This window comes from Odocoileus virginianus, chromosome 1, assembly GCF_023699985.2.
Source record: "Odocoileus virginianus isolate 20LAN1187 ecotype Illinois chromosome 1, Ovbor_1.2, whole genome shotgun sequence".
Classification (NCBI taxonomy): Eukaryota; Metazoa; Chordata; class Mammalia; order Artiodactyla; family Cervidae; genus Odocoileus; species Odocoileus virginianus.
Window position 1 is genome coordinate 56,127,457 of NC_069674.1, and position 18,063 is coordinate 56,145,519.

The 18,063-nt window shown below is 42.1% G+C and overlaps 1 protein-coding gene across 5 annotated transcripts in view; it reads right to left on the reverse strand.

Annotated features, from left to right (window-relative positions):
• Positions 1-18,063, reverse strand: part of ELMO1 (engulfment and cell motility 1) — a 573,189-nt gene that overhangs the window by 451,184 nt on the left and 103,942 nt on the right. For 4 of the 5 annotated variants that reach the window (XM_070468476.1, XM_070468480.1, XM_070468477.1 and 1 more), the window contains exon 2: positions 13,855-14,004. In XM_070468476.1, the coding sequence (XP_070324577.1) occupies positions 13,855-13,932 (78 nt within the window). In that variant the 5' untranslated portion in view covers positions 13,933-14,004. Of the gene's footprint in view, positions 1-13,854; positions 14,005-14,289; positions 14,380-18,063 lie in introns of those variants that run through there. The other variant, XM_070468478.1, reaches the window with a different exon arrangement.

Below are 18,063 nucleotides of genomic sequence, written 5' to 3' on the forward strand. Positions count from 1 at the left end.
AGGCAAAGTAGGGTTCAAGTTCAAATTAAACACAGGATTATGAATGTTTATCAACTGCGAAGAAACTGACATTGGATGTAAGATAGCTGTCAAAAGAATACTAAGTCGTGGCAAAGAGAGTTTTAAGAAGTAAGTTTACCTTTTTTTTAACTTTTTAGCTCCCTGTCTTCTGCCTCTTGTCTCTGTGTGCCATGTAGTTGGTTTACTGTTTGTGAGAGTGGATGCACTAGCACCAGTTCACCCTTCTTTTTGAAAAAATTTATTTATTTGGTTGCATTGTGTCTTAGTTGTGACGCATGGGCTTAGTTGCCCCACAGCACCTGGGATCTTAGTTCCCTGACCAGGGATCAAACCTGCGTTCCCTGCATTGGCATGCAGATTCTTAACCACCAGGGAAGTCCCCCATCCTTCTTTCTTCAGTGGGGATGGATGTGCTGAGAAACGTGCCAGCAAGTAGTGGAGAAACATGGGCTTCTAAGTCTCAAATATACGTCCCATGAGTGTGGCCATGGCTACCTGAGGCTAAACCACAGCCTGGAAGGACAATAAAACAGGCTCTTCTGGAAGGGTTTGAAATAGGCAAACGCATGACTACATCAAGAACTTTTAAAATTGCCCTACCTTTGATATATCATTAACCCAGACTTTCATTGTCTACCATCATTTGGTCAGCCCTTCTGATAATAATGATAATAGCAGTAGCTACCATTTACTAAGTGACTACCACATCCCCCCTGCAAGATGATGTTACTAGGCTTACATTACACATGAGAAAACTGTATGAGGATCTCAAGATGTTAAGCAGCTTGCTCACTTGTCTCACTTCTTTTTGTCTCCTCTGTCACTATCCTGTGCTGCCCTAAGTCACTTCAGTCATGCCTGACTCTGTGCATCACTATGGACTGTAGCCCACCAGACTCCTCTGTCCATGGGATTCTCCAGGCAAGAATACTGAAATGGGTTGCCATTCCCTTCTCCAGGTCACCATCCTAGGCCATGACATAATTATTTCTCACTTGGGCTACTGCAACTAATTACTAACTAATCTCTCACTTAATTTTATTTCTCACAAAACAGTTCTTAAATTTTGACCCTCTAAAAATGCAAACCACATCATGTGCAGTGAAACCTGCTGCTTAGAAACATTCCCTCTTTTTCATGACTCTTGGACAGAGTACTGAGCCCATACAGTTCCTCATGACACACCCTCTATCCATCCAGCAGGCCAAATCCAGAGCCCCATGTGGAATTCCTTTCAACTCCAAAGAAGGAAGGTATTAGGCAGGATCTCAAATATTACCTCTCCACCATTTCTTCCATTCTTGTTCTTTATTAGTAGAATTGCCAATTAGACACAGGATGGGACTTCTTAACCTGTCCTTTCAAGATAACTTCACATTTGTATTTTTTGTTCCTTTATCTTTTGGAATATATTCTGGATGTATTCCTTATTTCCAACCTCCAAGTTACTGGTTCTCTCTTTAGCCAAACCCACCGTAGAATAACTCTATGTGTTTTACTGCTTTTTTCCTGTTGTAGAGTTTTTCTTATATTTTATTTATTACTTTTACATTTCTGAGATTTTCAATTGCTTCTTTCTCAAATTTATCTATTCTCAATTTATGTCTACCTCTTTGATGTGCGTAATTTCCTGTTTGTGAAGATACTATTCTCTCTCTTTTAAAGTTCTTCCTTTGAGGGCCCGTGACATACTTATTTTTAAGCCCTCCCCTGAGCGCCACGCTCCTCTACATTTAGCGGATAGAACAGGGTCACCTGGAGCAGCAGCAGCCTATGTCATAAAGACAGACCAGATGCAAGTTTTCTGAGTAACTGACTACATAGAAAAGCTGAGGGAAAGAGAAGACTCTAGGAAGACATGTAGTTTCAGCTTTAGCAAACTGGGTATATGTTCATATGTCACTGAGAAAAGAAAATATTAAGGAAAGTAAAACTGCACAGGTTTGGGGGTGGAAGGAACAATGAGGATGGATTTTGACTATGTTGAGTTTGAGGTGCAAGGGGCATCTAGATGGTCAAAACAAGTAACAGATAGGCAGTTGTTCATATGGGTCAGGAGGTCAAGAATGATGTGACAGTGGAAATTATGAGCATCTACGGTGATAAGGCTGAATGCAAATAGATCATCACAAACTTGTTCCAGTGTAATGACCCGTCTATAATCATTCTGAAAATTGATATAGCTTATCTCAAAGTCATTTGGCTATCTTTTGATTATGGAATGCTTTGATGGAAGGATAAAAACAGATCTTCATGAAGTCAATTCATAAGATAAAACAATATATTTAGAATGCATGGTGGGGACAAGGGGAGGGATATTCTTCTCACAGGACCACTCCTTTCATCAGTTCAGTTCAGTCGCTCAGTCCTGTCCGACCCTCTGCAACCCCGTGAATCACAGCACACCAGGCCTCCCTGTCCATCACTAACTCCCGGAGTCTACCCAAACCCATGTCCATCGGGTTGGTGATGCCATCCAGCCATCTCATCCTCTGTCGTCCCCTTCTCCTCCTGCCCCCAATCCTTCCCAGGATCAGGGTCTTTTCCAATGAATCAACTCTTCACATGAGGTGGCCAAAGTTCAGGCACTGTCCTAGGCACTGGGACCACACTTGGCCTGTGCAGAGCATCACATAATGAATAAGTGAAGTCATATGGACTGTTACAAATGCATATAACAAGGGCCTTCATCTGATCTGAGAAATCAGCTGACTTTTAAGGAGTTTACATTTCATCTGGGATCAAGAGGAAAGGGGAGTTAGATGAGCAGAGAAATGAAGGGATGGTAACTTCCAGTTAAAAGAAAAATCACATTTGTAAAGGCTCTGAGAAGTGTGCAGTTATGAGAGAACAGAAAAATTCAGTTATAGTTAGAACCAAGATAGGAGTTTGGTGGAAGCTGCAATAACTTAAGCAAAGCTGGTGAGGTGAGCAAAGGCTGGGGAGAGCAGGCTGGTAGTAACCACAGTCAGAACGTCTGGGTTTTATTCTAAGTGCAGTGGGAAAGCAATGAAGGTTGCTAGGCTTGGGAGAATGCATTAGAGGGGAAGTAAGAGTGGTGAGCAGGAGGCCAGCTGAGGAGGCAAGCGAGAGCAGTGGGGGTGGACAAAAGGCAGACAGAATCAAAAACCACGGAGGAGGTAAATTCCACAGGATTTGCTATTTGAGAGACTTTAGGAGTTGCAGGGGAGGTGGTCCAGCACCATGGTGGTCATTGAATCAAGATTCATGAGTACATCTGATGGAAATTCTAGAAAAAAACCAAACCAGAAAAGCACATATTTTTTTTTTCCCTGAGGCTGCTCTCATTCCTGAGATGTTCTGGGCACCTTACACAGGTCTACATCCCTAGAGACAAAGTGCAAGCTTCCTTTCTCTAGAACAAAGCACCTTTTTATGAGAACCCAGAGTCCCGCTTAATGCTGAAAGCTACATATTTATATACCCCACCACAAACTGCCAGTTGACCTAACAGGAAAACGAAGTACATAGTGTGACATACACAAAAGGTTCTAGAAATGTGAGATGTCTTAGTCATCAAAATATTAAGGAAACATGGTTGATAAAAGGTTCTGTCCTTGAGTTACCCAATCTGCTCTTAGTGACAGAGTTGAGGAAGGGAAGTAGACAGGGGAGAATATCACCCCTACCTACCTAGAAAGCAAACTGAAATCTGCAGTTCATCTTCGGAGAAAACATAGACTGCTAGAGTTCATGCTTGTGCAATTAACCTGGGTTCTCAGCTAAGGGGAAACATGTTTTCTATCTTTCTCCTCCAAAGCATGGCAAATTCTAAGATTTTAAGAGATTATACACACTCTCACATACAAAGGGAGAGAGCTAAAACCAGAAAGGGAAGTTCTTTGGTCACTTTATATTAAAGGAAGTTTAAGAAATAGCTGTTAGATACCAAATCCAACAGTTGCAAAAATCAGATGAGCCATGACTTCTCCTGTCACAGTATCATTCTACCTGGTTATGACAGCACAAAACCCAGCAGTGTAACATCACACAGGCTTCAACACACTTTTCTTAAGCGGGACCAAATAAGCTCTTGAAAGTGTCATGTTTGTATTCTTTATAAAGTAAGAAAAAGTGAAGAACTATTAGGACCATTTTACTTAAGGAAGCATTAAGGACTCCCTAAACATTATTGTGGGAGCCAGAGGCAGCACCAGCAGAGAGAAATGTAAAGGACCGCACAACAATAATTTCTAAATCTAGGTCCAAGAACATCAGCATTACTACGGAGCTTGAAGAAACAGGAATCCCCAGCTCTTGAACCACATCTACAAATAATCTTCTCTGTGTTCAATATGTGTCATAAACAATTCAGATGCAGAACCAAGCTTGGAGCCACTGAGTTAGTCCCTCCTTGATAAGAGGAAATTTGTCCACCACCCAGGGGACCTTGGCAATGTCTGGAGACACTGTTGGTTGTCACAGACGGGGGAAGGAATGCCACCAGCATCTAAGCCAGGATACTGCTAAAATCCTAAAATGCAAAGCACAGCCCACAAAACTCAGATTCTCCAGTCTAAAATGTCAGTAGTGCTGAGATTGAGAAAGTCCAATGTAATACAACCACTCGGGAAAGAAGAGTCCAGAACAGGCATAAGACTTTTCATTTCTGCAGGGCAAGGGTAGAACCTTGCTTTCCAGAAATTCAGTCTCATTTTCTTGATTCTATGGGATCTTTTCTTATTATGATCACTGTAGCAAAATACACATTACATTAAAATTACAATCTTAACTATTTTTAAACATACTGCTCAGCAGTGTTAAATACACTCAAATTGTGTATTCTATGTGATTGCAAAGAAGTCAAGAGATACCTGGAGTAACAGGCAAATTTGGCCCTGGAGTATAAAACGAAGCAGGGCAAAGGCTAACAGAGTTTTGTTAAGAGAACACCCTAGTTATAGCAAACCCCTCTTCCACCAACACAAGAGAAGACTCTACACATGGAGATCACCTGATGGTCAACACCAAAATCAGACTCATTATATTCTTTGCAGCCAAAGATGGAGAAGCTCTATACAGTCAGCAAAAACAAGACCAGGAGCTGACTGTGGCTTAGATCATGAACTCCTTACTGCCAAATTCAGACTTAAATTGAAGAAAGTAGGGAAAACCACTAGACCATTCAGGTACGACCTAAATGAAATCCCTTACGATAATACAGTGGAAGTGACAAATAGATTCAAGGGATTAGATCTGATAGACAGTCAATCCTGAAGGAAATCAGTCCTGAATATTAATTGGAAGGACTTATGCTGAAGCCAAAACTCCAATACTTGGGCCACCTGATGAGAAGAATTTTTTTTTTAATTTAATTTTTTTTTTTTTTTTGGTTTTTGTCATACATTGAAATGAATTAGCCATGGATTTACATGTATTCCCCATCCCGGTCCCCACTCCCACCTCCCTCTCCACCCGATCCCTCTGGGTCTTCCCAGTGCACCAGGCCCAAGCACTTGTCTCATGTGATGCGAAGAATTGACTCACTGGAAAAGACCCTGATACTGGGAAAGATTGAAGGTGAGAGGAGAAGGGGACGACAGAGGATGAGATGGTTGGATGGTGTCACCGACTCAATGGACATGAGTTTGAGTAAGGTCCAGGAGTTGGTGATGGACAGGGAAGCCTGGCGTGCTGCAGTCCGTGGGGTCACAGAGAGTTGGACACAACGGAGCAACTGAAATGAACTGAACATGATTGCATCTGAATTCAAAATCTTCATTTGGAGTTCAACTGTTGCTTTAGTTCACCAGGCTCTCAATATTTAAGTCTTGGGAATTACAGGTTTTTAGGCTTGAAGAGATTAACTTTAACGCACTTAAGGAAAAGTTTGTATCATTGGTTCCAGTCTTGTTCGAAACATAAGAAAATGGTTCTATCTCATGTGTGACCCTGAAAACCAATCATAATTGGCTCCTAGTGATTATTAAGCAGGGCACTGAGTGACCGCCTCACTGAATCCCCACAAAGTCAGGAAGGGCCTAAGAATACTGACAGTTCATCCTTACAAAGCAGGAAGAGTGTTCCGGGCCACACAGCACTTAGTGGCAACCCAGATTTTGAGTCCTAATAAGCCCATCCAAAGGCTGTGCCTGTAAGCACCAGGCCAGTCTGCCTCTCCCAGTGTCCAACCCCAAAGAAACCCCCATGTTTCAAGGCTCTGTCTCATTTCAGGGGGGCTCCTTCAATGATAACCCAGACCATTCACCATCTTTCCCCTAGTTTTTAAATAAATTCAGACTTGGCTTTCATCATACAACGTGTCCCTGGAAGTCACGTGGTCAGTGGATGGAGGAGGCAAGCCGGCAGCGGTAGAAGTGTCTGTTTAAACGAGGCTGTTGTTACTGGTGCGACCCATCAAATGGAGCCATAAGGGACGGACAGACCCAAACAGAACTACCGAACACACGAAAGGAGACCAACAGAGAAGGACAGATACTGGTGTGATCCCTGAGTCGGGAAGATACCCTGGAGGGGGCAAACCACTCCGGTATTCTTGCCTGGAGAATCCCCATGGACAGAGGAGCCTGGGGAGCTACAGTCCATAGGGCTGCATGAGTCGAACACAACTGAAGTGACTAAGCACACACACAATATCACTCACATGTGGAATCTAAACAAAAAAAAAATTCAATTTCATAGAAATAGAGGGTAAAAAAGAAGTTGCCAGAGGTTGGCGAGTGAGGGGCATATGAAGAGACTGGTCAAAGCATACAAACTTTCAGCTGTAAGATGAACATGGCCTGAGGATTTAATATAAAACATGCTGACTACAGTTGATAATACTGTACAGTATGATTGAAACTGTCTAAGAGAATAGAACTTAATTATTTTCCCAACTTCCCTGGTGGCCCAGTGGCTAAAACTCTGCGCTTCCAGCAGAGGGGGCGCAGGGTTTGGTTTCTGTTCAGGGAAGTACACCCCCCATGCCGCAAAGAAGACTGAAGAGCCTGCATGCTACAACTAAGGCTTGGCAGCCAAGTAAATAAATAAATATTTTTAGAGAAAAAGAAGTGAATTGTTCTCACCATATGTCAATTGTCCCTCAATAAAGCTGCAATGAAACTTAAAAAAGAACTACTGAACAGATTTATGATTTAGTACAAATGGCCTGGATTTTTTAGTGTCACCCAAATCTGGATTCAAATCAATAACATCCTATCTGTGTAATCTCAGGTAACTCGGAAAAATTATGAAATGAGAAGTATAAAAGCCTGCCTTGCTGGGCTTTAGGAAGGGGATAAAGTACTCCATGCAGGGGACTTATGACACTGCCTGGCACATCATATGTGCTAATTGGATGGTATACATTATTATCAATATTACCACTATTACTAGTACTATGTATAGAATGAGTTAAACTCCTGGGTCAAGCACAAAAACTTCAATGTGCTTTATGCAATGAATGAGCCATTAAAAGGTCTTGGATAAATCAAATTTATGCATGTTGAATTATATCTTAAATATATTACAGAAATAGGATAGCTTAGATATACTACAGAAATCAGATAACTGAGGGAAAACCATGAGCCATCATTTTGTGCATGCTTGCCTAAAAACACATGCATCTATGTTCCTTTTAGAAAAATAAAATCTGCAACCATATAGGAGGAGGGGTTGCTATTGTAATTTCTTTCTGTTTGAAGAATGGAGAATACCAATGTTTTATTCTTATCTTTACTACTCACGATTCAAGCCAAAAGTCATCCCACAGAAAGAGACCAATGTGATGGCCTGCAGAATACAAATGTATATAAAACAGACTGACCACCAGAAGCTTATAATCCACTTCAAAAGACATAGGCACATTTTAAAAATGTAAATAATGTCAGGCTCAAGTTATGTTAACTATAAACAAAATCTACAGGCAAAGAAAATGGCATAAGGAATTAAAAGGATGGGACTTCCCTGGTAGTCCAGGAACCAAGACTCTGTGCTTCCACTGTAGGGGGTGTGAGTTTGATCCCTAGCCAAGGAACTAAGATCCCTCATGCTACATGGTACGGCCAAAAAAAAAAGTCGGGGGGTGGGTAGGGATTAGAAGGATGGAGAAACAACTGCGTTACAACGGATCGAAAAAAACTTGAGCAGAAAGGAGGCTCTGTGTGATGCTAGCAAAGCCAAGATTTAGAGTGGAGGGAGGAACAGAGGGTAGAAGAAACCCAAGCAGCTGGCTGTTAGAAATTATAAGGCATGGGGGGAAAGAAAAGTGCAAATATGGGCAGGGACACACTCTCAAGGGGCAGTTTGTCCAAAGCAAGAGGGTACTTGAGAACTTCTCACAGCACGTGCAAATACCTTGAACCTGGGATAATGTAAGAGAAAATCATGGCAGGACATGAGGGCAAGCCAAGGAATCTGACAAGTCTCAGGGTCACTAGGAAGTTCAAGGATCATCCATGACTTTTTCTTTTAATTGTGGTATACTTTCTTCAAACAAAATCTTTCCTCAGAGCATCCAAAAGTGAGAAAAGGTCAACAGCAGCTGCTGTGACAGAAGTGAGCATGGACAGCCTGGATGCCTATGGCACACACCCCTCACCCTGAACCATTTGAGGAGGATCTGCAGAACTAAGGTTGAAAACCATGCATCTCTTCCCATCACCCCTTCTGGGCAAATACATAGCAGAGAATATCTGAGGCCCAGATTGGAGTGGTGGCTTTCTGGCTTCAGTGTACTCCTTGTAAATAAAGGCACGGGGGGCAGAACAGAGGCAGGAGAAAGACAGTGCAGCAGACAGAGGAGCTGCTTCCCAGAATATTAGCAGGTGGCCAAGAGGTGGGAGAAAATATTTTGGAGAAGTATTACGGAGCAAGTGAATATTCCATAGCATGAACTTGTTGCGTGGCCAGTTAGCATGTTCCTTTATTACTAGGTGATGCCTCCCTCCCACTTGCCCTTTAACTTCTTCTCTTTCCTAAACAAAGTCACGCAGAAAAAGGAGGGAAAAGGTGGGAAACCATTCATGATGGACGGGCAGGCAAAAAAGAAAACCTGAGCATCTCATTCTCTTATTGGATGAGAACTTGCTTAAATGAGCAGTTCTTAAATGAGCAGGCTTAATAAAGCCTTTGAAAGCATGCTAAGCCACTTCAGTCGTGTCTGATTCTTTGCGACCTTATGGACCATAGCCCGCCAGGTTCCTCCATCCATGAGATTTTCCCAGCAAGGATACTGGAGTGGGTTGCCATGCTCTCCTCCAGTGGATCTCCCCAACCCAGGAGTCAAACGTACATCTCCTGTGGCTCCTGAATTGCAGGCGAATTCTTTTACCGCTGAGCCACCAGGGAAACCCAACAATGCCTTTACTGGGTAATTACTCTGAACCGGGCAGCGTCCAATTCTTTTCATATATTTTCTTTAATCTTCACAATGATCACAAAAGTGGTGAGTTATTATCTTGACTTGACTAGACAAAGATAATGAGGCTCAAAGAGGCTAACTGAGTTCTCACAGAAAGGGGGCCCCTGGGTCGACCCCACAGGTTTAAATGTCCCAGAGCCCGTATTGCGTTTGTTAGGGCACACTGCATTACTCTTCTTGTCAAAGAGCTGGGGGTTCTACAGGCTTGACCAAAAAATATCTGTTCAGAAAACATTAGGTTAACAGGAGTGGACAGGGAGGCTTTTTGGCTCTGTGTATCCAGACAACGATCACCTAAAACCACAAGTGGTTCCTGAGGTTGAAAGCCAGCAACAGACAGTGAAGACAGGAGCAGAGGCTGCCACCATGAACAAAGAAGCTAGATGACAGCTCTTTTAAGAGCCTCATATGATAGAGCAGACTTCACTTGTAAAAAGTTCCTCGCGGCTTTTCCTGTGGAGTAGAAACACAGAACTGTTTCCTCAAAATTTAGAATGAAGATAAACCAATCCACTCCAAGTAGACATCCCCTGCAACCGGGATGGGCCCTGACTCAGCAGACTTGATCCCCACTCAGGAATCTCCTTCTCCTAGCTAGTCATTAATTATTCACTTATATAGAAAGGTTGGTCAACAGGCACTAGAAAAAAAGGTATTCAGAAATGGAGTAATTCAGGCTCAAGGTGGTTTCCTCTCGAATCCCTGCAAGATGCAATGAGGGTGACTCTGCTCTAGATCATGTAGTGCTCATCACAAACCAGATCAAGGGTCCACCCTGGGTCGGCAGAATCACAATCCCTGCAGTGGGCCTGGGATGTTTGTTTCTCACAAGCTGCCCTGACACACTCAGGGTTGAGGACCACCAGTTGAAGTTGATAGATAAGGACAGCACAGTGTGACAAGTGGAGGGATATTGGAGGTTTGGGGGAGAAGACGGAGCAGCCATGCTTGACCCAGCTTCCAGAAATACCTTGTCGTGAAATGGTAGCTAAGGGCAAAGGAGTAAAAATAAAATGTGATGGGAGAGAAGCAGGTGATGTGACCAAATTGAACAAGATAGAAGATTAGGAGAAAACTCTGCTCAAGCCTTCCTTGCTTGTGCAAGTACATTTCCGATCCTTGTGCCAACTTCCAACTCAATCAAGAAACAACACCTGATAGCAAGGCTGCCACTCACTCTAACTTCAGCCACTGCAGGGCAAAAAGGGACTGGGTTTCCTAACACTTTTTGGAGGTCTCCACATGGCATTAGCAGGAGGTCTACAATTTAGCCAATAGTTTAAAAGTTCAGTCTTCAAAGTACAGGAGGCCTGGGTCTGTGTCCTGGTCTCATTGACTAGGAAATCGTCTAACTTCTACAAATCTCAACATTAGCATGTGTAAATTTAGAACCATCACCAAGAACAAGACAAAGCAACTTTATGTACCTCTTGACGTGATGCCCTGAAGAGAAACCTCATCTCTCCTTTCTGTCTGCCAAAAATGCAAAACCTGCATCTAATTGGAAAGAAACATTGGAGAAACCTAAACTAAAGGACATCCCACAAAATACCTGTCCTATACTCTATAGAACTTTCTAGGTCAAGAAAGATAAAGAATCTCTAAGGAACCATTTAAGAGCCATGAAGACCAGAGGGACATGACAATAAATGCATTGTCATGATCAGTCCTTTCAGGATGCTGAAAGGATGTCAGACTGAGGAAAATACCTATCAAGGATCTTATTAGAGTAACTGATGAAATATGAATATGGGCTTTGGGCTCTGAATGAGACGATAATGTTGAACTAACGTTCAGTTTTCTGGTTTCTATAAAGAGGGTATGGTTATGTAAGAGAATGATTTTGTTCCTAAGGAGGACACATTGACTATTTAGGGGTAAAGAGAGATGCTGCCTCTAAGTCAACTCAAATGGTTCAAAAGGGGATATGTACACAAGGGAGAAAAAATAATGAAGCAAAATATTAATAATTAGTAAGTCTGGATAAAAGGTAGACAAGAGTTCTTTGTACTATTCTTGTCATTTTTGTGTGTGAAATTGTATTGAAATAAATAACTCCTCAAAACTATCAGGCCATGAAAAACAAGGGAAAGACTTGGAAATTGTCAAAGACTGGAGAAGATAGAGGAAACAAGATGAATATATTACAGTGCAGTTGGCATTCTTGTATTGGATCCTGTAACAGAAGAAGGACATTAGTGGAAACACTGATGAAATCTTAATAAATTTTGTAATTTAGTTACTAGTAATGTGCATAGTTTAGGAAACTGTACCACAGTTATATTAAAATGTTAACATTAGGATAAATTTAGTGAAGTGTATACAAAAACTCTCTATACAATCTTTGTATTTTGTCTGTCAATCTAAAATTGTTCCCAAATAAAAAGAATATTTTAGAAAGATTACTGACACACATACAGCAAAGGCCATCCCCAAAGGCAGGGACAGGATACTGATTCCACAGGCCCCTAAGAGTATATGTCAGGAATTGCTGTCTTAAAGAAGAGGTTTCCAAACACCCTTGGCCATGGCACAATCAAAAGGAAATAGTTTATCTGAACCACTGACTTAGAATCTCTGGAGATGGGGCCCCAGAGAACATTTGAACAAGTGCCCCAAGTGGTTCTGATATGGCCTCGGGCTTGGGCCCAGGTATCCAGCTCAGTATTTCTCAGAATTAACTATACAAGAAATCCCCTGGGGATCTTGTTAAAATTCACATCTGGGTCAGAAGGTCTGGGTAGGGTCTGAAAGTCTGTATATCTACTGAGCTCTTAAGTGATGCTCAAGCAACTGATCCTCAGCCCCACCTGCATACAAGGCAAAGCAACAAGACAGAGTGGGCCTGAGTCCACGACACTGGAGCATCATACCAGCCCAGGACTGCCCTGTGGACTTAAAGAAAGAAAGAGAGAGAGAGGGAAAGAAAGAAAGTGAAGTCACTCAGTTGTGTCCGACTCTTTGCGACCCTGTGGACTGTAGCCTACCAGTCTCCTCCGTCCGTGGGATTTTCCAAGCAAGAGTACTGGAGTGGATTGCCATTTCCTTCTCCAGGGGATCTTCCCAACCCAGGAATCGAACCCACGTCTCCCACACTGTAGGCAGATGCTTTACCATCTGAGCCGCTAGGGAAGTCCTGTGGACTTGAGAAGCCAACTTCTATCTCTTTGAAACAACTCTTCTCTTGGGTTGTAGACAAACATAATCCTAACTACATTTAGTCTTCACCAAGTAGCCCCGGCCATATCTTGAAGCCATATTCAATGTGTATCCTCTCTCAAACAGCACTTGAAAAAGCATAAATAACTGTTGCCTGACACAAATGTATATAAAATTACTAGGCGCACTTCTCTACTTTCATGGATTGCTTCTAAAGTTAACAAAATCTGCCTCAAAGAACAAGTTACAATGACTATGACATGTTGGTCTGATGACACCTTTTTTACAACAAAATTTACTCTTCCTTACATTCATGCTCAAACTCAACTCATTCTCATTTGACCTTTATAATTTAATGAATCATTTGGATGCACACAATGTCTTACAAATCCTCCAGTGGTCTTCAACCATATAATAAAATCTGACCAGAAAAAAAGTGTAGAGCATAATCATAAAATATTATTGAGTACATAAGAAATAGAGTTGCCATGGTACCGTAATTTTGAAAATGTAGAAAGCCATCCAGAACCCCATACTACATGCTTTATGAAACCCTTAAGCATATACTAGATCTCAAACTTTTTTGTTTTTAAGTCATTTACTCTGTAATGACAAAAGTAACCTCCCTGAGATTGCCTGCAATCAATTACATCATAAGACTCAGTACCCAAGCTAAAGGATGCTTCCATAGGTAAAACCATGCTAACAATCTTCGTGATATTTTTTCAAGCAGTAAAAATTTACTGGGCATTTTTCATATACAAAACAATACACCAGACCCACAGTGCATTTGACTTGAATAATGAAATTACAACTGGCTAAGACCCAAGACCCACCCCTCTATGCTAATTTCATAATCAAAATAGTAATAGGACAAAGTCACATTGTACTTGTTGGCTGCTTCTGCAAAAACCAGAGAAGAGTGACTCCAAAAATTAAGTTTTGTGTTGTCTATAATAAAACAATCTACTCATAGTCATGAGTCTCTGCAAGGCAGTGCTGGGACAGGCTCCACTGCATCAACTGCCCAAGTCCAGTCCCCTTGTCGCTCCCGCCTCCTTCACAGCTTCGGACACAAACCCTGTATTGACTCACTCTGAGTAGATGTTATAAAAACCCCACATCGCCACTACACGTGGTACAGAAATCAAACTATACTGTAAGTATTATCACACCGATTTTTCAACACAGCCAGAGACAGAATGGGAGAAAAAAGAGCTAAGTCTGGGAAAAATTCAGAATAGAAGGGAAACTAAAATAACCGCCAAATGACTGCCAGTCTTACTAACCTGGTCGATCTCCATGAGCTTGGGGTAGGCACCCGGCCATTCTATGGCCACCTTGACGATGTCTGCAGGCGGCGGCATTGCAAATTCCGGCAATGTCCAAAGCCAGTGGAAGTGGGATCCTACGGTGTAGACGGCTGCACGTGTCTACACCTAATGAGGAATGACAAAAAGAGAAAGAGAAGTCACTCAGTGCAAATACAGGGTGAATTTTGCCTTATCACTTCCTGTTTTCACTGGTGGTTTAGGTATAAGAAACGGCTCTGGGTGCAGAAGACTCAGGGCGCCAACTGCACCACTCAACGGCAGCAGCTCCCCAGGAGGGAAGGTAGAGGAGGGGAAGATACCGATGCCCTGGGGTCAGAGCCGCCAGGAGATGAGGCGCTGGCTAGGGATAGGCTCCCAAGTCCCCACTGTGAAGCAAGGTGGAACCCTTACCGCCCAGTTCTGCTCTGAACGGCCGGGGTCTGAATGCGCCTGGCTCACTCTGCCCAGAAGCACATGCAAACTCCTCGTGCTCAACAGCCTCCGGAAGGACAGATTGCCCAGGAAGTTATGGCCAGGAAGCAGCATTTCTTTAAAGTGTTTTCTGGGTGTCACAAATAGAGCTCTGCACTATAGCAACCAGGATATCATGAGGAAGGAGCCACGCCCCAAGGTTCACACACATGCACACACACTCCCTCCCCAAGGCCAGTTCACAAGATGCGAAGAAAATTAACTGTGGTGGTTAATACAGCATTCAGAACAGACCTTGAATTCTCACTGGAATGAATAGTGTTGCTTACACAAAGGAAGTAAAATTAATCTTCTGCTGCCTCTCTCTCCCAGACTCCCTCATTTCTTTAAGAAAGATTTTTTTTTAAACATAATATTTTTGAAAAGGCAAAACATTCATGCAGTTCAAGAGAGAGAGAGAGAGAGAGAGAGAGTGTGTGTGTGTGTGTGTGTGTGTGTGTGTGTGTAAAGACAGTGTGAATCTCCCTTCTCCTGAACGGATATATCTTCCATCCCCATCCATCCAGCTAGCCACTGTTAATAGATTCTTATGTGTCCCTCCAGAATTTCTTCATGTAAGGCAAATGTTAAAACATATATTTCCCATTTTCTTTATATAAAAGGCAGCATTCTAGACCCTGTATTATTCATCTCATATGTCTTCTAAAACCTTCTATATTAGTATAAACATTGTGTCTTGGTTCCTTCTACAGCTGGATAGTCATTCTTTGTATAGAAGTGTCTTATCTGAAGAGCAAGTCCCCTGCCATGAGCCACTGGGTAATCTCTCACCTCTGGCTGTTATAAACAAGCCTCTGGTGAATAATCTTATGCATACATCATTGTGCTCACTTGCAAGTATATCTTTACAGTAGATTCACAGAAGTAAAATTGTTGAGCCAAAGGGAATAAGCAGTTTTAGATTCTGAAACCATCTCCAAATATCCCTCCCTAGTGAGAGTTGTACCAATCTACCCTCCCTTTAGCAATGGATGAGTCTGCCTATTTACCCAGACTCACCAACAGATAACTTTTGCACACCTCCATCACTGAAAAAATATATTTCAATGTACTTCCAATGTCTCTTTCTTTTATTGTGAGGGAAGTTGAACGTAAAGATGTGAGGTCCCATGTCTACTTTACTGTGAACTGAAGTAATACTTTGCCCTTTTTCTACTGAGTTCTTGGTGTTTTTATTCAGAAATCAATCTCTGTATAAAGCTTCTAATCAAACATATGCAGTTGATTCTTTATCAAACCCGAGTGGGGCTTGTCAGCTACGAACCCCTGTCTCAGTGGCAGTTGGACACGACTAAGATAATAGAGATAACAGAGCTAACAGTGACGGCCTAATGTCAGTTAATAACAATAACACAAGCAGTGATATAAATAACCAACTTCACCAGAGCTGACAAGTAAAGGAAATGAACCAAGACAAAACGGCTGCCCCTCTGGCCAAGGAGGATGAAGCCAGCCTGGTGTGAAGATAATCAGTGCTAACCAGCAGGAGCACATCTCCAAAGTGGTGGTTCAGTGGCTCATTCAACAAATAATTATTGAGCCCAATTCTGTGCCAGCTGTTTTCTCAGTGCTGGGGATACAGCAGCAAATCTGCACCTTAGGTGGCATCAAGGGACACGGAGAGAAATAACTCAGGGAAGGAGAATCTGAAGTCTGTGAGTATATCTGTGTGGGAGGGGCAGGATGCAGTCTTAAATAGGAATACCAGGGAAAGCTTCAGTGAGAGGCAGAATGTGAGCAAAGGCCTATGAGAAGTGAGGAGGTGAGTCATGCGAACACCTGGGGAAATCATGTCACAGGCCAAGAGAGCATGTTGACTGAAATAAAAATGCACAATCTAAAAGTTGAGAGTTATGTTTTATTCAGTGGATGTTCTTATGACTTTGAGCCCAGGAGGCAGCATCTCAAATCACCCTGAGTAAACTGCTCCCAAGAGGAAGCAGCGAGCCAGGATATATAGGAGTTTTTGCAATCACACCAGGAAGTCAAAACAAAAGATTACTGTTAATAAAAGAATACTAGCTATCTCAAGCTAAGGAATTTAGTGCTTCTCTGTGTATGGTAAGATGCAAGAGTCTGGGTTCACTGAAATCATTCTTTGATGTGCACCTCCGCTGTCTGGGGTCAGTAGAGCTTTCTCATAGAGGAGGGGAGTGGCTGAAGGCTCACGACTGCTAGATGGCAGGCATTGTTTGTTTCCTTCCTGAGTTCCCTCAGGACTCACAGTTGGGCCAGTTGTAATGTGGTGTCTAGATCCTTTCTTTACCATTGTGGCAGGCAATATTTTATTTCTCAACTAGCAAATGCAAAGGCCCGGAGGGAGGAGCATGCCTTACATGTTCCTGAAACAGGTGAGGGGCCGAAGTCAAGTAAGTGAGAGTAAGATAATAAGAGAATGAGTCCCAACAGTTTGGAAGGTTCACTCACTATACTCTTGACCCTCCTAGACATTCCTGCACTAACTCTTGGTCATAATTTCTAAAGAAGAAAGTTCATCTCCATGCATACCTATCTATTCTGAGTATAAATGAGTACAACTTTCCAGAGGTATCTTTGGCAAATTGCACTCAAAGCCTTAAAATTTTATATTCCCTTTCAATAATTTTACTTTTCTAGGATGTTTCCTTAAGAAATAACTATTAACTCAACCATAACAATGTCAATTGCTGTTTTGGTTGTAATTCCCAAAACTTGAAAACAATTGAATATTCAACAACAGAGACTGCTACGTAATTATGGGTCTCCTAAGTGCAAATACAAGCAGGTAGTCTGCACTGGGACAGATTTCTTCATAATCTGTACACTCTTTTAATTCACTTGAGAATTCCAAGGATTGTGTATTTTATCTGTACCACGTCACTTCAATTCGGGATCCAGATTGAATTACATATCCTGGAATAAGAGTTAAGAAAACAAGTTCTAACGTGAAAACAGACCCAGTGCAAATATCAGGTAACACTATTCAAACCAAAGAACACATAGTCGTGGTGGTGAAGAGAATAGATAATAGACAGTAGAAATAAAAATGCATTTTGAGCAATTTCCTCCCAAGTCTACACAAAATAGTCTAGAGTTACATTGAAAGAGGTCATCTAGCCTTCCAAGAATCAAAGGCCAAGTGTGCTTTTTTCCCCCTTTAAAAGATATTTATTTCTCAAAGACTGTTCAGACAAAACCTGTTGAACAGGTGACAATAGAATAACACAGTTCTCCTTGTGCCTCCGTAGAGAAAAACATAATAGCGGTGTACAAAGCAGCCATTGAGAGCAAAGAGGCTGGGAGCACCCCTTGGGAACTCACCTAACCAGCCCAATTAGTCCTCATCAGTTTTCCCCACATTAATAAACAGCCAAGATGGGGTACAGCCAGGTTCCCATGGGTAGAGTCAGGTATACAACTGCAGAATGAATAATCCCATCCACATCATTATCCTCAGAAGTCCACATTTCATCCTCTTGAATTTATATTTCCATGAAGAAACAGTTAGCTTCTATATATAGTCATGTTGCTACTGACAAAATTCAGAAGAGACAGTTTCTAGCTCAGGTTTTCTCATCCTTGTGAGATGTTTAGCAGAATCCTTGGCCTCTACCCACTAGAGGTCAATAACCCTCTTTAGCTGTGACAGAAATGTCAGATATCTCTCCAGACATTGCCAAATGTCCTCTGAGGATCAAAATCATCCTCCAGTTC